We start from the raw sequence: 22,806 nt of genomic DNA, 5'->3' as shown, positions 1-22,806 counted from the left end.
CCCAGGAAGGTTAATCTCATCTGCATGGTCTCTGGCCACCAACAAGTAAAACCTGAACCAGAACTAAGTCCATTGAAAGTCACACTGGGAACCTGATCTCATCACACTGAGCCATGGGCAGACAAAGCAGCACAAGGAACCTCTTGAATGTCTCTTCCTTAGGCATGTTCTTAAGAGCAACTTCAGAGGAAGCCCAAAGCCTTCCTGTCCTGCCCTCAGGAGATGCCCTTTCCTGATGGAGCTGCTGTTGTGCAGCCCAGCTGTGTCCCAGCAGTGCCCATGGCCTGTCCCTGGCTGTGAGCCCAGGATGGACACATAGCAGGATGTGACCAGCCTGGCAGAGGACCAAGGCCTTGGACCAACACAAGGGCTTAGGAGAGTGTGGAAGCAGAAAGGGCAGCTCTGAACAGTCCCCTCCTCTCTGTAAACATGCAGTGTCCTGCAGTGAACTGTCCTTTCTGAATGCCTAAGAAGAAGGATCAAAAAAGTCACTGCACTGTCCTTTATTTTGTGTAACTACTCAAGTGGAACAAATCCTCATTTAGACAGTCTCTGGGTCAAACTCCAAAGAAACATACTAGATTATAATGGAGGTTAATTAAAAAATTTATTTGTGCACAAACTTATCACATGACCCCCACCAAAATGCTGAGAAAACAGGATGGGGCTGTAATGAGTTCCAGTCCGAATGCTATGCAGACATCAACAGAAACAACAGTTTTATGCTTCTGGAGAGCATCAAGTCATCATTTTCCTCACAGCATCCTTGAGCTCCTGGTTCCTCAGGCTGTAGATGAGGGGGTTCAGTGTGGGAGGCACCACCAGGTACAGAACTGACACCACCACATCCAGAGATGGAGAGGACATGGAGGGAGACTTCAGGTGGGCAAACACATCAGTGCTGAGAAACAGGGAGACCACGGCCAGGTGAGGGAGGCACGTGGAAAAGGCTTTGTGCCGTCCCTGCTCAGAGGGGATCCTCAGCACAGCCCTGAAGATCTGCACATAGGAGAAAACTATGAAAATGAAACAAGCAAACAGTATACTGACAGTAACCGCAAGAAGCCCAATTTCCCTGAGTTTGGAGTCTGAGCAGGAGAGCTTGAGGATCTGTGGGATTTCACAGAAGAACTGGCCCACAGCATTGCCGTGGCACAGGGGCAGGGAAAATGTATTGGCTGTGTGCAGCAGAGCATTGAGAAAAGCAGTGGTCCAGGCAGCTGCTGCCATGTGGGCACAAGCTCTGCTGCCCAGGAGGGTCCCGTAGTGCAGGGGTTTGCAGATGGCAACGTAGCGGTCGTAGCACATGATGGTGAGGAGAGAAATCTCTGTGCCAATGAATAAAATAAGGAAGAAGACCTGTACAGCACATCCCATGAAGGAGATGGTTGTGGTGTCCCAGAGGGAGTTGTGCATGGCTTTGGGGACAGTGGTGAGGATGGAGCCCAGGTCTGTGAGGGACAGGTTGAGCAGGAAGAAGTGCATGGGGGTGTGCAGGTGGTGGTCGCAGGCTACGGCGCTGATGATGAGGCCGTTGCCCAGGAGGGCAGCCAGGGAGATGCCCAGGAAGAGACAGAAGTGCAGGAGCTGCAGCTGCCACGTGTCTGCCAATGGCAGGAGGAGGAAGTGGCTGATGGAGCTGCTGTTGGGCATTTGCTGCTTCTGGAGGTGGGGCACTGTCCAAGGAGGAAATAACAGTGAAAAATCAGATGAGATATTTCTGAGAATAATCACAGCCATGTCCCAATACCCCTTTCCCTTCTGTTCACACTCCCCACTTTTCCTTTTTCCGGAAACTGCTTCATATCCATGGCTGGAGCCCTGCTTGGTGCTCACTACATTTCCCAGGAGGAGCAGCCCCTTGGCCCACTGGTGTGAGGGTCAGCCCTGCTCTGCTCCAGGGGGGTCATGGCCATGGTGGGGGCAGGGCCCATCCTGGTGTTCAGCTGTGTCAGATGAAGCTGCTCCTAAAGCAAAAGTGCTTGTCAACTGCTGCTCTCCCAGTTTCAGAGAAGAACTGGAATTCCAGAAGGCAGTTTCAGAGGTTTGGGTGTTTCGTTTCTGACTCCCCTCATCTTCCCTGTGGAGTGTTCCTGGATGGCAGAACCCCTCAGCATTTGTGCTGTCCTCAGGGAGAACCGAGCAGGGCTTCCCAAACAGGACCATGTCTGAGGCTTAGTGCAGAGTGAGGGGAGCTGCTCCGTCCCTCTGCCTTGTTCCAGCTGCCCCGGACTTGGACCTTCCTCAGAGAGAGAATGATCACACTCCCATTTTTCTCTGAAAAGCCACCAGACACTGTTGAGAGCAGAGAGATCCATCACAGACCACTCAATGTCTCAGCCTGACTCAAGGTCTCAAGGCCGCACATGATTCACCTCACAAACCCAACAGCATTTCCTGGGATGGGCACAGCATCTCTGCCCCTCTGCACTGGGGATTTCATATAACACAATTGTGCTATGAAGGTTATTTGCATTCTTGAGGGCAGCTCCCAGCTTGGAAGGACATCTCAGAGAAGAGCCAAGTGTCCTGACAATGGGGTTTGATTCTGGGAAACACACCTCATTCTCCAGGCACACAGAATTCACTACTGACAGCCCCACAGGTCAGAGGAAAATTGGAATGTCTCATTCCCAGGCACCCACCTGCCTGAGGGGGATCACAGGATCAGTGATTGACTCTGTAGCTTGAACTCCCATTCCCAGTGAACCTGACTTAGAGAAGGAGGAAACAACCCCATCAACATGAGCAAGTTGAGGAAAAAGGAAATGCACACTGAGGGTCCAGCTGGGAGAAGCCAGGGCAGAACCAGGTGGGCACTCAGGGCAGTGTCACCCTGAGCCAGCTGTGCCACCTCCCAGACACCAATAGTGCCGGGTAGTTCTCAGCCCCTGTGCAGCTCCTCAGTGTTCCCTCTGCAACACAAATCACCAGGTATGTGACTTGAGAGCTTGATAGAAATCCCTCCTTTCACCTTGTCCTTGAAGTATCCCCTTGAAAATATCCCTGAGTGCTCTGGTTCTGTAAGCAGTCCTCACCTATGAAACTCTCACTTGATAGTTGAACAAACCTGCCCTGCCCTGCCCTGCCCTGCCCTGCCCTGCCCTGCCCTGCCAGGCTTTGCTCTTTCCATCCACAGCCTCTTCCCCAGCACTGAGGGAGCTCCCCAGACCAGCTGAGAGCTGCCCCTGGCAGGTGGCAGAGCTCCTGCCCTGGCACAGCACCCTGGGGTGCAGGACCCTGCTCTGCAGGACAGTTTGGGACAGCCTGGGTGGCACAGCCTGGATTCAAACCCTACAGCCATCCCTGGGAGAAAGGAACCCTGTTGGGATGTCCCTGGGATGGTGCAGCAGAGAGTCCCTGCTTTGCAGCCCGTCCTCCTCTTCAGCACCAGAGACACTGTGATATCCCACATTAGAGACCCCCCAGGCTGTGGGATGTGCCGGCGTTGCGAGATCTTCCCACAAACTGCACATACATTGCCCTTCATGCAGACTTACCGTGTGAGATCCTGGAAAGATTCCTCTTCTGTGGATCTTCCTCTCAACTTTCCTCACACCCCAGACTGTGTGTAACCTCTCTCTGCCCTGCTTTTCTGCCCTCGGTGTGTGCAGGCAGTGCCCTGAGCCCTGCTGGGCTGTGCACAGGAGCTGCTCCTGTGCAGAGCTGTCTCTCTGCAGCGCTGCCCGCTTGCCAGGAGCTCCCTGTGTGCCAGGAGCCCGGCCCAGCTCAGCAGCACAGCAACAGCCCAGGGCATTTAATGGCCCTCTGGGGGGTTTGGTGCTGAGTCCCTGATCATCAGACCCTGAGGAAAGGTGCAGGAAGCTCATGAGAAATCAAAGTCAGAATCAAACTTTAAAGTTTCTTTTGTTGTTAATGGGTCCCTCTGAGGGACATAACTGAGAAAGTGTCCCCAGATTCCAGTTAGAAAACAAAGAGACAATGATGACAAATACGGACCAGGAAATAAAAGTCACTCTGATACTGAGGAAAGTAAGAAGCATTTCATTAACCCAAAGGTCACAGCCATGACCCCCAGCCCTGGGAAGGGAGATCCTGTCCCTCCCTCATTGCTCTGAGCTCTTCCCTGGGCACCGGGGTGTGGGATGTGCAATGCCAAGGACAGGAGGATGGGGTGGCACCTCCCAGGCTGCTGAGCAGGGACAAGGAGGCAATGAGGCCCCAGGGCTGCAAGGCTCACTTGTCTCCTCATGCCATCAGGGGCACACACAGCAGCCATGGCGAAAGGCCTGCACAACTTGGCTCTCTTGGGGCCTTTCAGCTTCTGCACATCCCTGTCTCCTCTCCAGCCCAGGCTGTCCTACGGTGTCCATGCCCTGCCCCTTTCCCTGCAGGCTGTCGGCATCCCCCGGCTGCCCCACCTCGCTGGCCCCTTCCTGCACTGACATCTCTCCCTCCTCCCTGGCTCTGCCTTGGCACACAAAGCCTTGGACTGATCCAGACTCCTTCAGGGGGATGTGTTGCACCACAGCACTGCCCTTGGGCAGAAATTCCTTTCTCCTTGTGTGCAGTCAGGACCTCCCCAGTTTCCCTTCAAGGCCTCTCAGGCTTCTCTGGTTCTTTCCCCAGTCTCCACCACACTGGGCCCAGGGCTTGGAGGCTTCCAAACCCCTTCATACGATATCTCTGGTATTTAGCCATGAAAATGTTGTGCTCTTAGTGCAGGAGAGACACAGTGACACTTTTTGCCAAGGGTTGTATTGGTAGAACAAGGCACAGGAACTGGAACTGAATGAGGGGAGATTTCCATTGGATGTGAGGAAGAAATATTTTGTGCTGAGGGTGGCAGGAACCTGGGCCAGGTTACAGAGTAAGTGGAAACCCCATTCCTGGAGCTGCCCAAGTTTTGGAATTTTGTACAACCTAAACTTGTGGAAGGTGTCCCTGAGTAATTGAAGTGCACTTTCACTAGTGGCTATTTTAGGTCTCTGCCAACCTAAACAGTTTATTATTCTTTTTTCCTGTATCCCCAACTCCTTCTGCACAGGGTTGCAAATACCTACATGCACCATATTGGCATTTTAATGTGACCTAATCCCCAACACTTTATGAAAATGGAAAAACAGTCCTTTTAGAGACATGAATTTCAATGACTTTGGAGGAACCTTTCAAAACTCAAAAGTTACAAAGGAACTAATAGAGATTTCCAACATCTCTGCATGAAAGGCTCCCCACGTGATCAGTGACAGCCCCCAGGATGGCCTTGCAGCTGAGGTTGGGGGTTTTCTCACTCAGATACTGAGACTCAGCGTGAGAAGCCAGAAAGTGCATTTAGGGATTATGCAAGACTTGCCATGGGATGTCCAGGAAATGACCAAAGTGATTTGTGGAGGAACAGGCATGAGAAAATAGAGAAAAGGGTATGAAAGGAGCTGGGCATGTGCAAAGAGGTGACTGGTCAGTGCCTTTCCCTTGCCATGTCCTGCAACTGATCCCACAATCTTTCCCATGTTCTTAATCCCTCCATTGCTAAGAAATCTCTGGGACAGGGGATCTCTGTGCTGTGGGTATGGGGGAAGATCCAAGTGCCAGCCTCTACAGTGGGAGCCACAAACCATCAGGTCTTGAGTCTTTTGAGGGTTCAGGCACTGGTGAGACTGGTGTGTGTGCACAGAACACTGGTGGGGGTGGGTGGAACCACCAGTGACCATCAAACCAGAGCAAACAGGGACTGGCAGAGGCCTGGGAGTCGGTGTCTGAGATCATCTCCTGAAGGATTCACATTGTCTGGATGTGTCTGGAGTTCTACGTCTTCTCCTGACATGGCAGAGCACACAAACAGCCCATCCTTGTGTTCCTTTCTCCACTCACTGTGCTTTGGCCCAGAAACCTCCCAAGTTCCCTTCCAGGGTTATTCCCTGTGCATTTCCCTCCCCCATGGGCCTTCCCTTCCTGATACATCATCTGTGGAGCAGCCGAGCTGGGTCAGTGCAGGGCCAGGGCTGACTGTGACAAGGGCCATGAAGCCACAGCCAGGAGGTGACAGCAAGGACAGTTTGCGAAATAAAAAATTAGAAATGGGGACTGTTTTTTGAGGGAGGGAAGGTTTGGCTGGAGCTGCCATGTGAAGAGGATGAAAGACAAGGGGTGTTGAGGGAAACAGGGAATGCTCAGCCTGGAGATGAGGAAATGTCTTTTCCCCATTTGCAGGGCCAGTGCAGAGCAGGATGGCCACAAGCCCAGGCTGCCTTCCTGCCTGCCAGGGTTGGTGGGGTTCTGTGACAGAGGTGCCCAAAGAATCAGAGCCCGAGGGGCTCTCCCACCTGCCCCACTCCTTCAGTTCCCCAAGGATGGAATTTCTGTTGTGTGGGTTCCCTGATGTGCTGGGTGACCTCACAATGCTCCCTGGCCAGAATGTCTCCTGAGGGCCACCCAGGCTGCTGCAGTGGAAGTGACCTCACAACCACCACGTTCCAGCCATATCTCCTTGGCCTGAGTCTCCTCTTTCCTCTGCCCCTCTCAGGTCTCTGCTCAGATTGTGGAAAATAATGTAACTTCACTAATTTTTGAACAGTTTAAATTAACATTTTAATTATCTGTTTTAATTAATCAAAAGTTCTCTGTTGGGCCTTAAATTACTTTTTGGCAGCATTCAGCAGAATTTAACACGAGCTGCTATTGTGAGAACACAGGTTGGAAAAACCACTAAATTTGTAAGTTTTGTTAAGCTAAACTTGACATGCTTCAATGAACAAAGCCTGGGATAGAAAGATGTACTGTTGATGTTGGACATCTGGAATGCAGAATTTCTGGACCACAGAGATACTTTGCAAAAATTAGCAGTGAAATCAGATGACTAACAAAGACTTGGTGTATATGATGGAATGTCCCAACTAGAAGAAAAAGATACTAAAATCTAGTAAAATCATCAACTAATTAGGAGAGAAAGCAAGAAATACTTATCAATAGAAGATAGAATATTAATTAATTCAAGGGAATTTTGTGATTCAGAACCAATGGACATTGATTCTTTTGATTGCTAAAAGTGTATAAATAGGTAAAAAAGTGATGCATTGGTGTCTCTGTGAAAGGATTTCTGCTGGCCATGCACAAACCCAGCACTGGGAATAAAGTGGTGCCTTCCTTTGTACCACCAAACATGCAGTGTTAGGGGGTTTTATTGTCCCTGACCATTTCAGAGGGGTTTGGCAACAGCATGAGCAGGTTTTGATTAATATCTTGTCTCCAAGTTGCTGGGGCCCAATTGCTTCCCCATGAGGCTCCTGTAGCACAAGTGGCTTTGCAGAGCCCAGCAAGAAAGAACACCCTTAACCAGCAGCTCTGCAGTGCTGCCCACCAGGCTGGGCTGGCAAGGGAGGGCTCCTGGCCATGGACTGGCAGGACCTGCTACTGCCAAGATGCATTTGGGGTTTCAGGCTCTCCCTGGCAGAGGCGCCACCAAATCACTCTGAGTTGTGCCCGTGGCCTTCAATGTGCTGGGGCTGGCCTGGGGCTTTTCCTGCAGTGGGATGTGCCCTGGTCCTGGCACAGGAAAGGCAGTTCCTCCCCCAGCAATCTGCTCCTTCTGCATGTCAGGCCCCCACTCACTGCCCCTCACTCTGCTCAGTGTTTGCCTTGGCTCGTGGCTGCATTGATCAGATCTGCTTGAGTGTTCTGAGGCACAACCCAACACCTACTGCCTTCTGCACCCACAGCATAAGAAATATCACTTTCCTTTTCTATGGGGCTGGACCTGATGGGTCTTTGCATTACTGACTTTAATTTCCACTTTTTGAAAATTACCTTTTCCCCAGTTGGGTCAAGATGTTGGGCTCTTTCACAGTTCCCTGAAGTAACTCAGAATCACAGAGTGTCCTGAGTTTCAGGGACCTTCAAAGATCATCTAGATCCAACATCCGTGACATGAACAGGGGCACCTTGCACTAGACCGGGTTGCCCAAGAGCTCTGCCCAGCCTGGCCTTGAACACGCCAGGGATGGGGCATCCACAGCTTCTCTGGGAAAGCTGTGCTAGCACCCTCAGAGGGAAAGATTTCTTCCTAATTCCTCATCTAAACCTTCTGATTCAGTCATTCCCCTTTTTCCTGTCACTCCAGGCCCTGGTAAATAGTCTCTCTCCATCTTCTATTTTGTTCTTTAAGGTACTGGAAGGCCACACTTAGGCCACCCCAAAGGTTCCCTGCTCCCAGCGAAACAATCCCAGCTCTCTCAGCCATCCCTCACGGCACAGCTGCTCCATCCCTCTGATCATCTTGGTGCCTCCTCTGGACTCGCTCCAACAGCTCCTAGTCCTTGCTGTGCTGGGACCCCAGAGCTGGAGGCAGCTCTGCAGGTGGGGTCTCACCTGAGAGGGCAGAATCCCCCTCCCCTGCTGCCCAGGCTGCTTTGGAGACAGCCCAGGACACCACTGGTCACCCCTTGCCTTGCTGACCAAAGATCCAGTAACACAACCCCCCTGGAAAGGCCTCCTATTACCTGGGTCAGGAAGTTTTCCCCCATTCCTTCCAGGAGTATCCCTTGACTTTTCCAGGTGTGTGGTGAAGTGTCCCTTGACTGTGCCAGGTGCTTCTCTATGATAAAGGTGGGGACAATCCTGCCCATAACAGGTGGGGATCACAGGACAATCACCCACTCTCTGAAAGCCTTGGAACATTCCCTACATGAATTGTATGTAGAACAAGTGGAACAATTCCCAAACATTTTGGAAACTCCAGTAATTCCTGACATGAGGATGGAAATTCAGCAGAGAACTAAAGCCAGTCACCCTGTGACCCCACAAACAGAGGTCCTGAGGGAGGCCCCTGGAGCTCCCCAGCACCTCCCTCTCAGTGGGCACCTCTGGGAGCCTCTCGGAGCTCGGGAACCCTCAAGTTTGCAACACTCCAAAGAGCGTCGCTGATGCCCAGGACAATTCTGATCCCCCCTCAACAAACACACCCCTCCAGGTGCCCCCCTTGTCTCTTGGGAAACACAAAGGGATGGGATGGGAGTGTTTCACTGACAACTAGGAGAATTGTGGATGGGCACCTTTACACACACAGATATTGATGTGTCCACACATCTCTGCCTGTGTGTGTGTGAATTGAGTGTGGTGTGAATGATTGTTGTTGTGAACCTATAATTGAGTCACTGTTAAAATTGTAGCAAATGGTGTCAATTGACTTGATAACTGATAAACTCATCAATGATAAAGTACTACTAATCTGTTTTAACATTTTTGTATCCAAATCCTTTGCACCCTGACCCTCTTGCAGCTCAAGTCTCTGTATAAATCATTCCCTTTCACTAAAAAAAAAAATTTTTTTTTTGCAATCCACTTTGAAATTTCCTCCTTAGCAAAACTACAAAACAACTCCAATTAGTACAAGCGTTGAAGACTTGAAAACAATTAAAGAATGAGAAATAAATTGTTTTTCTGTGTTTTAATAAGCCCCACTGTGTATTTGGAGATGAGTCCATGAACCTCAAGTAGTGAGACAAAATTTGAAATACTGCTCAAGAAGTCAGAAGCCAAACTCCAAGTTCCTTGAAGCACCAATGACCCCACTGAGGGCAGGCACTGACAGAGCCTCCCCAGGGACTCCTTAGAGCAGATCCTTGGAGGCCCTGATTGCAGGGAGACAAAGGCTCTGTGCAGGCACCTGCAATGCTGAGAAAATCCTGGGCTGGTTGGAGGAAGCACAAAGGCCAAGGCCTGAGCCCCAGGCCCTGGGACAGCAGGTCCTGTCCCTCACAGGTGGCTCAGGGCTGTTTGTGGGGCAGTGGGATGGGAGGGGGAGGAACAACAAATGTCAAAATCTGTGCAACGTCTTCCAGCATCCTCAGGGAGGGCTGAGGGAGAAACAAAGTCCAGAACCTCAAAGGAAAGTTCCTTCTGGTGGCCTCAGTGGCAGAGTCACCTGCCAGAGCCCAGGGGACAAAGGCCTGGGTGCCTTTGTGCCTTCCAGCCCTGCCAGAGCCCTTGGCCATCTGTCCTGCAGCCTGTCCTGCCCTGTCCTTGCTGCTTCTCTGGCCTTGCAGGCTGCACACACCCATCCTGCTTTGCCACCAGCCCTCCCAGCAGCATTTCTGTGCCCTCACTGATGTCTCTGCTCCATCTCTGGCTCTTCCCTGGAACACAAAGCCATGGGATGATACTGACACCCTCTGGGTGACCTCTTGCACCTCAAGACTACACTTTGAATTACATTTCTTTTTCCACACCCCTACTGTGAAGCATCCAAGTTTGACTTTGTGGGTTTCCTTCCCATTCCACTACCACGAAAAGCTCCATCTTGGCAGATCTGCTCTGGACCCTCTCCAGTTCTTCCTCATTCCTCCACAATGGGAAACGTCACTGACAGACAGACCAGCCCATCTGTGGTGACACCAGAGCTGAGTCCAGGGAGGTGACAACTCCCTTGTCTGGGTTGTCACACTGTTGCCGGGACAGCCCCATGTCCAGCTGTCCTTATTAACTTTGATCCTGAGTCCCTGTGCCTCAGGACATCCCTCACACAGCCCAGGCCCTTCTCCTCGGGGTCACTCCAGAGCTGTTCAGGTCCCTGCCCTCATCTCTGGGTCATTGTGCCCCCAGGGCAGGACTGGCCTCTTTGCCTTCTAAAACTCCAGCAGGTTCGTGTTGCCAGAGCCCAGAGCTCCTCAGGGCCCCAGAGAGGGACTCTCAGCTGGGACAGCTCTCAGGGTGTGTGCACAGGTGGCTCAGCTGCCTCTGGGTGCCCAAGGCTGCTGCTGCCTGTCAGGGAGGTGACAGATGTGACCTGGCAGCCCCTTCCCAGCCATGGCCCCCTGGAGATGCTGAGGCCCAGCTGACTCCTCACAGCATTGCCACCCATCTGCTCCTTGTGTGCCATGAGCTGATCAGGTCCAGGTCACCTCACATTCCTCTCCCAACACCTTGTGCCTGCTCTGGGTCCTCAAGGTCCTTACCCTGCTCCCAAGGGCTGTGTGTGGGCAGTTAATGGTCAAGGGTTGGGGTTTAGAGCTCAGGGTAGGCATTAGGCAGAAGTTTTGGGAGGTTTGGTGTTTTACTGACACTGACTGTTCATATTTAGACACCAAGTTTTTGGTCTGGATTAGGATTAAAGCTTGGGGTTCCATACTAATACTACAAATGTGGGATTGGGATGGGCATTAGAGTACAAATAAGAGTCTGGAATGCTTGGTTTGGCCTTTTCCTTTGAGGTCAGGTTGAGGTTGGGATTACAGCAGTGGTGCTGGAGCTGGAGTAGGTTTGAAAGTTTTCCTCCAGCAGCCCCATGATGAGGCTGTTCCCAAGCACAGTCATGGGGCAGATCAAGAGAGAGAGGAGGAGGAGATTTTCTGAGGGTTCTGGACAGTCCTCATTTCAACCAGTAAGAACTGCAGGGATGATGTCTGAATTTCCTAGTCCCTTTTATCAATGGAAATATTTATTCTTCCCTTTACCTTCTTTATCTCCTTTAATCTTCATGTCCCCTCTGCCCTGCTTGGACACCTGTGACTGAGAGCATTTGTTTCTCTGTTGGGTGCTCACTGAAGCTGTGCAGGCAGCTCAGAGGGGTGACCCATGGAGGTGTGTGTGCCTCTGGCTGCATCCCACTGCCCAGCTGTGCTCTGTGCTCTGGGAAAGGGCAGGAATGCTGCCTGCTGGAGGGCAAAGCTGCTGCTGCCTGCAGAGCTCTGTCTGTCTGCACAGGGGAAATGCTGCCCAGCCAGGCTGGTTTGCTGCTGGGCAGGGAAAGGGACAGGCCAGAAGGGAGGGCAGGGGGACAGAACAGACAGGGGCGTTTGCAGTGAACTGGATGAGGCAGGTGGGAGAAAGCTGATTGGGATCTTGGGGCTTGTTCCAGAATTCACACCCAGGAATGTCAGGGCTCTGACTGATGTCCACACCTGAGTTGGGCTCATTACCTGCTCACACACACACAGGGCTGTTCAGAGACACGAGTCCTTCCCTTGCACACACACAGACAGCTCCTGGCAGCAGGTGCAGTGACTCCCTGGGCTCCTGCTGCCACTGCCAGGGGCTGGAGACACCTCAGCCCTGCTGTGTGTCACCTGCTCTGCCCCGTCTGAGATGCCCCATGGCCTGAGGGATGGACATGGGGAGCTCTGCACTCAGAAGCACATCCCAGGGCTGCATCCAGGGGGCTTCCCTGAGGATGTGACTCTCAAAGTGAAGTGACCTCACAACACTGCCTGTCCCACCCCCAGGAATAGCTGATGTTGTTTCTACTCACTGAGGTTCATCTCCCACACACACACACAATTCACATGTTGAAGTCAACTCAGTACAAAGCAAACATGGACTTCTGACCTGGTTACTTGATGTCCCTCCAGGGAGAAACAACCAACTTCTTGTAGGTGGGGTGAGAGGCCAGTGCTGGTAATGGGAGTTGCAGGGTCACCTGCCCAGGAGTACTTTCCCAGGCTGTCCATGGAACAAAGACAGAGCCCAGGTCCTGCTCTGCTGGTCCTTCAGGTCTGTCCCAGCAGCTCTGGCTGTGTAAGCAAACTGCTGCATGCCCACATCCTGCACACTCACACTCTGCAACTGGGCACTGGGATTTGCTTTCCCGGGGAACTTCCTTGGGCACCTTCCTGACAGTGACTTTGGAGAAAGAGCAAAACCTTCCTGCCCTGCCCTCAGGAGATGCCCTTTCCTGATGGAGCTGCTGTTGTGCAGACCAGCTGTGTCCCAGCAGTGCCCACGGCCTGTCCCTGCCTGTGATCCCAGGATGGACATGCAGCAGGATGTGACCAAGCTGGCAGAGCAATCAGGCCTGGCACCACCAGCAGGGCTGGAAAGGAGAGTGTGGAGTTGGAAAAAGCAGATGTGGAAGGAGCAAGTGCCCTTGGCCCTGGTTGTGCTGCTGTGCTGGGAGTCTCTTCGCCCCATCTCTGCACACAAGCACTGATGCTGTAGTCAGGGGGCAAATGAATCTTGGACACACAGAAAGCAGGGCAGGGTGTTTATTTAACTCAAATGAAAAGAGAACAAACCGTTTGAAACTCTTTGCATTACGAAAGAATGGTAGATATTGATGTAGAAATTCTGAGTAATGACATACATTTGTGAATACTATTATAAAAGTAGAAAAAGAACAAGAAAATGCACAAAAGAATAAAATACCGAATAAAAAAAATTAAGGCTGAGACATGAAATGCATTAAATTCTGAATGCTCTGCAGAAGAAAAAGGAACAGTTTATTTCTTCTGAAAAAGTACAGTCATCGTGATCCACAGAGCATCCTTGAGCTCCTGGTTCCTCAGGCTGTAGATGAGGGGGTTCAGTGCTGGGGGAACTAACGAGTACAGAGCTGACAGGGTGAGATCCAGGGATGGGGAGGAGATGGAGGGAGGCTTCAGGTGGGCAAACACAGTTGTGCTGAGAAACAGGGAGACCACGGCCAGGTGAGGGAGGCACGTGGAAAAGGCTTTGCGCCGTCCCTGCTCAGAGGGGATCCTCAGCACAGCCCTGAAGATCTGCACATAGGAGAAAACTATGAAAATGAAACAACCAAAAGCTAAACAGGCACTAACCACAATAAACCCAAGTTCCCTGAGGTAGGAGTGTGAGCAGGAGAGCTTGAGGATCTGTGGGATTTCACAGAAGAACTGGCCCAGGGCATTGCCCTTGCACAGGGGCAGGGAAAATGTATTGACTGTGTGCAGCAGAGCATTGAGAAAGCCACTGGCCCAGGCAGCTGCTGCCATGTGGGCACAAGCTCTGCTGCCCAGGAGGGTCCCGTAGTGCAGGGGTTTGCAGATGGCAACGTAGGGGTTGTAGCACATGATGGTGAGGAGGGAAAACTCTGTCACGATGAAGAACAAAAAGAAAAAGACCTGTGCAGCACATCCCATGTAGGAGATGGTTGTGGTGTCCCAGAGGGAGTTGTGCATGGCTTTAGGGACAGTGGTGCAGATGCAGCCCAGGTCTGTGAGGGACAGGTTGAGCAGGAAGAAGTGCATGGGGGTGTGCAGGTGGTGGTCGCAGGCTACGGCGCTGATGATGAGGCTGTTGCCCAGGAGGGCAGCCGGGGAGATGCCCAGGAAGAGCCACAAGTGCAGGAGCTGCAGCTGCCGCGTGTCTGCCAGTGGCAGGAGGAGGAAGTGGCTGATGGAGCTGCTGTTGGACATGTGTTGCCTCAGGGTATGGTTATGTGTGGAGAATGAAAAAGCAGAACTGAGTTAGGCCAGACGTCATCAGCAAAACATATTGCATGTGTCATGGCAACTCTACATTCAGGGTCTTTTTTTCTTAAGAAACCCTCTCTGCATCCCCCTCTCCTGAGCTCTGGTCTTCTCTGCCTGATGGGGGCATTGGGAGCAGGGACCCTGTAATTGGCTCCCGAGAAGTCTTTGCTCTGCAGAGAGGGGGAACTTGAAATGCAGAGTGATCTCAAATTTAATGGACTTGGGATTCATCAAAGAGCTGTTCAAATTTTGTCCAAATTTAGAATTGATTTTAAGGAATTCTTTGTGTTTGTTGATCTAATTGCACCCACTACATTTAGCCGCTGTTGTGGATGTTTGAAATCCCTGAAATTTCTACTGCACTGCAGGTAAGTCATGTGGGTCCTGAGGGTCAAAGGAAGGCTCCCTTAGGGCAGAGAGAAGAGCTGCTCTGCCTATCAGAGCTGTTCTCAGTTGCCCTGGGCTGACAGCTTGAAGCTGGATGAGCATCATGCTGGACTGTTCTCCTAAAACAAAACTGCACACTGCTGAGAGCAGAGGAATCCAGGAATCGAGGGTCAAAGAGCAGAGTGACAGACTCCTCATCTCTTTCATCCCTCTGCTCCCAAATTGAGACTCAGAGCAATCCTTGCAGTTGCCAATCAGCCTTTCCATGGATTTAGCACAGAGGTGTTTTTGCATGGGGATCAAAGGCAGCACTTTGGGAGACCTCTGCCCTTCTAGAGTGCACCCTGCAGCCCTGCAGGACACCCAGGGAAGCAGTTGAATGTCCAAAAGTTGCCTGGAGGGCACTTGGTCACTTTGCTCCCACAGACATATTCCTCCCACAGGTCCAAAAGGGTTTGTGTCTGAACAGGAATCTGCCACCCCCAACCGCCCTATATTGGCTCAGAAAAGCCAATGGTGAGAACAAGGACAGCAAAGGCAACAGGGGATGGCAGTGAAATGCCACAATGCCCCTGCCAAGGGAGGAGGGACACACAGAGATAGATGGAAATCAGAGCCTTATCCTTCCCTGGGCTCTGGCTGCTGCAGGGCAATGCACACCTGAGCCCCACGGGCCTGAGGGCAGAGGCTCTGCTTAGGCTGGGAAAGGAGCCCAGGGAGGAGTTGGTCAGGGGAAGGTGTCTGTGCCACAGGGCCAGCAGGGAGGTGCCCACATGCCCCTCCCCAGCATTTGCGGCAGCAGCTCTCTCTCCCTCCCTGCCTGTCTGTGCTGTGAGGAGCTGTTCCTGCCAGCAGCCACCTCCCTGTGCCCAGCTCAGCTCCCTCCAGTGCTCACACAGCCCATGCCCACCCCACTGCCCAGGGGCAGCTCTGCCTGTGCAGGGGCTGGAGAGCAGATCCCAGACAAGCTGAGGTGTCTGGGGAGGGGAAGGTGTTCTGAGTGGATGTGCTTTCCGAGAAGTGCCCTTGGACATGGCAGGAGGTAGAGCTGAAGCTGAGAGAAGCCCAGAGCCATTGCAGCTGAAGGACCCTCCCTGCCCTGCTCAGCCCTGCCCTGCTCATCCCTGGCCTGCCAGGAGGGGGTCACTCCTTCCACCCACACCTCTTCCCGGCAGGGCCATGGGGAGCTCCTTGGCCAGGCTGAGCTGTCCCTGGCAGGCAGAAGAGCCCCTGCCCCAGTACACAGAGCCCTGGGCTGCAGGACCCTGCCCTGCAGGACAGCCCTGGGCACCCCTGGCTGCACTCCCACCCTCTGCCACATCCCACTGCCATTCCTGCCAGAAGGGAACCTTCTTGCCCTGTGCCTCTGATGCTCCACACCAGTAAATCCGGGAGAGCCATCCTGGCAGGTCTTCTCAGTGGTAGCATTTGGCAGGTGTAAGAGACACTTCCAGGAACTCACCTGCACTGGTCTGCAGCCAGAGACTTACCCTGGCAAAGGGCTGTGAAGATTTCTCTCCTGATGAGCTCTCACCTCTCCTCCCACTCCAGGACAACTTTAAACTGTTTCTTACTTCCCTTGTCTGTCTTTAATGCCTGCAGGTCCTGCCCTGCTCTGCCATATGGCCACCTCCTCTCCACTGAAGAACTGTGGGAGTCCTTCTGAAAGATCCTGGATGCTGTGGGATGTGCCAGCTTTAGGAGATCCTTGCAGGAAGGGAAGGTTAACTTTCCTATAGCAAGAGAATTCTTCTTTCAAATACTGTGGAGGTTTCTCCTTTAATGAGACCTCAGTCTCCTCCCAGCCCAGGCTGCCTCTCACCTCTGTCCCTTCCCTGCTGTGCCCTCGGTGTGTGCAGGCAGTGCCCTGAGCCCTGCTGGGCTGTGCACAGGAGCTGCTCCTGGGCAGAGCTGTCTCTCTGCAGCGCTGCCCGCTTGCCAGGAGCTCCCTGTGTGCCAGGAGCCGGGCCCAGCTCAGCAGCACAGCAACAGCCCAGGACATTTAATGGCCCTCTGGGGGGTTTGGTGCTGAGTCCCTGAACATCAGACCCTGAGGAACCTCCTGAGAAACCAAAGTCAGAATCAAACTTTAAAGTTTCTTGTAGTGCTAATGGGTCCTTCTGAGGAATCCAACTGAGAAAACATCTCCAGTTTCTTGTAAAAGCACAAACCCGGAGATAGTGATGACAGGTCACAGAATCACAGAACCATCAGGGTTGGAATAGACCTTCAAGATCCTCTTGTCCAACTCTGAATGAAAAACCGCCATAATCACCCCTAAACCACTTCCCAGAGTGTTACATCCAGGTGCCATGTGAACACTTCCAGGGACACCACAACCTCCCTAAGCTACTTATTCAAATGCCTATATACTTATTGAAAAAATATTTTTAATATCTAACCTGAACCTCAACTGAGGCATTTAAGGGTCATTTCCTCTCATCTGGTCACTACAGCCTTGATAGATTAGAGAAAATCCCACCCCACCCAAACCTCATTTTGGGTATTTGCAGAGAGCAATGAGGTCCTGTCTGGGCGTCTTCTCCTCCAGACTCCAGAACACCAGTTCCTTTAGCCATTCCTCATGACTCATTATTTCCAGACTCTTCCCAAGCTCCATTCCCTTCTCTGGACACACTCCAGGCCCTCAAAGTCCTTTTTGCAGTGAGAGGCCCAGAATTGGACACAGGACTTGAGGTTGGGCCCCACCTGTGACCAGTGCAGATGGACAATCAGTGTCCTGGTCCTGCTGGCCACACTATTTCCACACAGGCCAGGATCCCTTTGGCCTTTGCACCCACCTGGGCACACTCTGACTCATATTCTGCTGCTCTCCAGCAGCACCCCTGTCTTGGTTTGAGATAAGCAGCTGCCAGACTCCCCCAAGTCCAGAGAGAAAAGCCTCCCTCCTAACACTAAGGGAAGGGAGGAAAAGAGAGGGGAAAGGAGAAAACCACTTCAGACCACGTTTATACTAAAACTACATATATTTCTACAGGAAGGAAGGGAGAATTAAAAGAGAGTACAAATATACACTCACACAAGTCTGCAACAACACATTCCCCATTTCTCAATGAACACATTACTTAAGAAAGAACTTATTCCCCAGGGAGGCAAACTCAAGCAGAAAGGAGAGACCCAGAACAACACATTTTACTTTCCTGAGATACCCAGTGAGCCAGTGGTGGGCCTGGTCCTCTCCATCCCCCCTGGGACAGCATCGTGCGTCCTCCCAAGAGGAGGACTGAGAAGCGACTGCCTTAACCACTCCCACACTGGTTCCTACTTCCCTGGAGATGATGTCACAATGTGGTATGGAATACAAAATTACTGGCTAGAAGAGGTCAGCTGTTAGCTCAGCCCAGCTCAAGTCAGCTGACAGCTTCGGCCTAGTCCAGACTTCAGAGCCCAAATCTAGGCCCACCTAGGTGAGCCCATAACAACCCCCAAGTCCTTTCCTGCTGAGCAGCTCTCAAACAACTCTGCCTCCAGCCTGGAGTATTCCATGGGATTGTTGTGACCCAAGGTCAGGATCTGACACTTGGTCTTATTGATCCAGCTTGTCCACATCCCTCTGTAGAACTTTCCTGCCCTCCAGCAGACCCACAATCACACCCACCTTGGTGTTGTCCACCAATTTACTGAGGGTGCACTCCATCTCCTTGTCCAGATCGTCAATAATGATGTTAAACAGGACCAGCCCCAACACTGAGCCCTGGGGAACACCACTAGTGACCAACCCACCTGGATTCATTCCACTCCCCACCACTCTCTGGGACATCAGACAGTTTTTCACCCAGCAAACAGTTCCCTCATCCCAGCCATGAGCAGCCAGTTTCTGCAGGAGATGCTGTGGGAGGTGGTGCCAAAGGCTTGACCGAATTCCAGAGAGACACATCCACAGCCTTTCCCTCATCTCCTGAGTGGGTCATTTTGTCATAGAAGGGGATCAGGTTTGTCAGCCAGGACCTGCCTTTCCCAAACCCACACTGACTGGGCCTGATCCCCTGGTTGTCCTGTTTGTGCTGTGTGATGGCACTCAGGATGATCTGCACCATGGACTTTCCTGGCACCAAGGTCAGGCCTGACAGGCCTGCAGTTGTCCAGATCCTTCTGGCCTTGCCTGCAAATGGGTGTCACTTTGGCTGATTTCTTTTCAGCTGGGACTTCTCCAGTTCACCAGGACTGCTGGGCAATGAGTGAAAGTGGCTTGGCCAGCTCTTTCTTCAGCTCCCACAGTACCCTCAGGTGCATCCCATGTGGGCAGGGACTTGTGGGGTTCTCATTGACACAGCAGGTCACTGACCATTTCTCTCTGGGTTATGGGGGCTTCACTCAGCTCCCCATCACCACCTTCCAGCCCTGGGATCTGGGTATCCTGAGCACAACTGTATTTGGTGTTAAAAGACTGAGGCAAAGAAGGCATTAATTCCCTCAGCCATTTCCTCCTGCCCTGACCCTGCGCTGCCTCTGCATCCAGCAAAGGATGGAGACTCTCCAGAGCCCTCCTTTTGCTGCCCATGGATTCAGAGACACATTTTTTGCTGTCTTTAACTGCAGTGACCAAATTCAGTTCCAGTTTGTCTTTGGCCTTTCACATTTTCCCCCTCCATAACTTCACCATATCCTTGTAGTTCCCCCAAGATTTCTGCCCCTCTTTCCAGAGGTGACACACTCTCTTTTTCCTTTTGAGTTTTAGTCCATGTTCTCTGTTTAACCAGGCCATAATTTTTGCCCCTGGCTTGTCTCAGGCCACGTGGGCACAGCTCCTGGAGTTTTGAGATTTCCTTCTTAAAACACCTGCAGTCTGTCAGCTGTCAGTCCAAGGTGTCAGTTCTGTTGGCTCCCCTCCTTTCACCCACAATGGAAATCCCCATTATTTCATGGTCTCTGTGCCCAAGACAGCCCTGACCACCACATCACCCACCAGCCACAGAATCACAGAATGCTTTGGGTCATGAGGGACCTTAAAGAGCATCTTGTTCCAACCCCAGGGGCAGGAACACCTTTGACTAGACCAGGTTGCTCAGAGCCACATTCTGCTTGGCCCTGAAAAACTTCCAAGGATGGAGCAGCCAGAACTTCTCTGAACAACCTGTGCCAGGGCCTCACCACTTTTACAGTAAAGAATTTCCTCCTACTATCTCATCTAACCCTTCCCTCTATCAGTGTGAAGCCATTGTCCCTTGTCCTGTCACTCCAGGCCCTTGTAAAGTCTCTCTCCATCTTTCTTGTTGGCTCCTTTCAGGTCCTGGAAAACCACAATTAGGTCACCCCAAGACCTTCTGTTCTCCAGGCTGAACAATCTCAGCTCTCTCAGCCTTCCCTCATGGCAGAGCTGCTCCATCCCTCTGATCATCTTGGTGACCTCCTCTGAATTCGCTCCAACAGCTCCATGTCCTTGCTGTGTTGGGACCCCAGAGCTGGAGGCAGCTCTGCAGGTGGGGCAACATCCAACCAGGTGTGTTCCAGCAAGGACAGTGTGGAACCTCCTGGAACCAAAGGGACATTGTGACACCACAGAACCTCCTGGAACTCAAGGGATATTATGAGACAACAGAACCTCATGGAATCATAGGGTAATTGTTACAAACTGGGCCTCATGGATCCAGAGGAACCCTGAGATATTTTGGAACATCCAGGAATGAAGTGGCCATTGTGACACTGCAGAGGGTTATGGAGCCCAAACTACCCTGGGGCCGCTGCTGAACACCATGGAATCAAAATCCATTGTGATACTGAAGGGATTAATGGAACTGAAAGAACCCTGGGAGACTGGAACCTCCTGGAATAAAGGGGCCATTTTGACACTGAACAGCCTTATGGAGCCAAAGGGACCCTGGGGCACTGTGGAACCTCATGGAACCAAGAGGCCTTTGTGACTTGTGGGGACTCCTGGAACCAAATGAACCTCAGGACATTTTTGAACCTCATGTCATCAAGAGGCCATTGTGGCACTGCAGAGCCTTATGGACCATGACAGGATGTTCTGCCCTGATCAGGCCCAGAATCCACTCAGAGAATGCAAACAATGCAGGCTCTCTGGGCTGAGTTACTGCTGGCACCAAGGGGCTGTTCGGTGTTGAATTCTGCTAAAACCAGCCTGGTTCACCAAACTGCAAATGCACATCCTGCTTTTTGAAGCACCATTTGACAGAGAAGCTGCTCACTGGCCTGGAAACATGTGACTAACAATCCCTGACAGTGTAACTATAAAAGCTCAGTCCAACTTCCATATGGCAGATCCTTCCACAGACTGCCTTGAAGCATGTGGAGCTTCTCCCATGAAGCAGGGATGGCTCTTCATGGTCACTGCCCAGGGGTTAAGGGAAGGAGAGAGATCTGCCCTCTTTAGTTGTGTGAGAGTTACATCAGTCCCTTTTTAATGATTGTTTCTTTTTGCTGCTTTTGATCAACTGCATTAAAATAATTGTTTTGACACAGTGCACTGAACTAATTTATGCTATAATATACTCTACTAGGAGGCTTTAGCTTTTCCATTGTATTAAATATTTAAGAAAATATCTGTTCACTTGTCTACTGTTCTGTCTGCTCATTTATCATAATATATAATGCAATTTATATAGGTAGATCTGATTTGCCATCATTAAAACCTGTGAGGAAAAGTGATTCAATCACCCCTCTATAATTCCTGAAATGACCCCTTGATTCCATGAGGTTCCACAGAGTGACAATGAATCCATTGTATCAATAAGACTCTGCAGTGTCACACTGGGCTGTTCATTCCATGAGGTTCCACAGTGTCCCAGTGGTGGTGTCAGAGATGGTGGAGCTTTTCTTTTTGTAGTCAGAAATAGAATGAGAAAGAAATAATGTCACCAATGACATCTGGGAAGGTCCAGACTGGACATGGGAAGAAAGAAATTTCCCTCCAAGACAAGTGCTCCGATACAAAGCATCACCCAGAAGGAGTCTGGATCAGCCCAAGGCTTTGTGTGCCAAGGCAGAGCCAGGGAGGAGGGAGAGATGTCAGTGCAGGAAGGGGCCAGCGAGGTGGGGCAGCCGGGGGATGCCGACAGCCTGCAGGGAAAGGGGCAGGGCATGGACACCATAGGACAGCCTGGGCTGGAGAGGAGACAGGGATGTGCAGAAGCTGAAAGGCCCCAAGAGAGCCAAGTTGTGCAGGCCTTTGGCCATGGCTGCTGTGTGTGCCCCTGATGGCATGAGGAGACAAGTGAGCCTTGCAGCCCTGGGGCCTCATTGCCTCCTTGTCCCTGCTCAGCAGCCTGGGAGGTGCCACCCCATCCTCCTGCCCTTGGCATTGCACATCCCACATGCCAGTGCCCCAGGAAGAGCTCAGAGCAATGAGGGAGGGAGAGGATCTCTCTTCCCAGAGGCTGGGTGGCATGGCTGTGACCTTTGGGTTAATGAAATGCTTTATACTTTCCTCGGCATCAGAGTGACCTTTCTTTGCTTCTTCATATTTGTCATCATTGTCTATAATGTTCTCTTCTAACTGGAATCTGGGGAAACCTTTTCAGTTATGTCCCTGAGAGCGGCCCATTAAAACACAAGAAACTTTAAAGTTTGATTCTGACTTTTGTTTCTCAAGAGGATGCTGCAACTTTCGTCATGATCTGATGTTCAGGGACTCAGCACCAAACCCCCCAGAGGGCCATTAAATGCCCTGGGCTCTTGCTGTGCTGCTGAGCTGGGCCGGGCTCCTGGCACACAGGGAGCTCCTGGCAAGCGGGCAGCGCTGCAGAGAGACAGCTCTGCCCAGGAGCAGCTCCTGTGCACAGCCCAGCAGGGCTCAGGGCACTGCCTGCACACACCGAGGGCAGAAAAGCAGGGCAGAGACAGGTTACACACAGTCTGGGGTGTGAGGAAAGTTGAGAGGAAGATCCACAGAAGAGGAATCTTTCCAGGCTCTCACACGGTAAGTCTGCATGAAGGGCAATGTATGTGCAGTTTGTGGGAAGATCTCCCAACGCTGGAACATCCCACAGCCTGGGGGGTCTCTAATGTGGGATATCACAGTGTCTCTGGTGCTGAAGAGGAGGACGGTCTGCAAAGCAGGGACTCTCTGCTGCACCATCCCAGGGACATCCCAGCAGGGTTCCCTCCTCCCAGGGATGGCTGTAGGGTTTGAACCCTGTCTGTGGCATCCAGGCTGCCCCAAACTGTCCTGCAGAGCAGGGTCCTGCACCCCAGGGTGCTGTGCCAGGGCAGGAGCTCTGCCCCCTGCCAGGGGCAGCTCTCAGCTGGTCTGGGGAACTCCCTCAGTGCTGGAGGAGAG

The 22,806-nt window shown here is 51.9% G+C and overlaps 2 protein-coding genes across 2 annotated transcripts in view; both read right to left on the bottom strand.

The window, feature by feature from the left end:
* The window catches only part of LOC139673814 (zinc finger protein 850-like), a 701,437-nt gene that overhangs the window by 262,463 nt on the left and 416,168 nt on the right, over positions 1–22,806 (bottom strand). The gene's annotated exons all lie outside the window — the stretch shown is intronic.
* Positions 739–1,641, bottom strand: LOC139673911 (olfactory receptor 14J1-like; the record flags this gene model as incomplete). The annotated part of the gene is made up of 1 exon (XM_071559845.1): positions 739–1,641. A coding segment is annotated over one exon (903 nt), but the record flags the coding sequence as incomplete, so codon positions are not given.

This window comes from Pithys albifrons, chromosome 7 (assembly GCF_047495875.1).
Source record: "Pithys albifrons albifrons isolate INPA30051 chromosome 7, PitAlb_v1, whole genome shotgun sequence".
NCBI lineage: Eukaryota > Metazoa > Chordata > Aves > Passeriformes > Thamnophilidae > Pithys > Pithys albifrons.
Note: the sequence above shows the minus strand (reverse complement) of the source record. Positions and strands in the feature narration are given on the sequence as shown.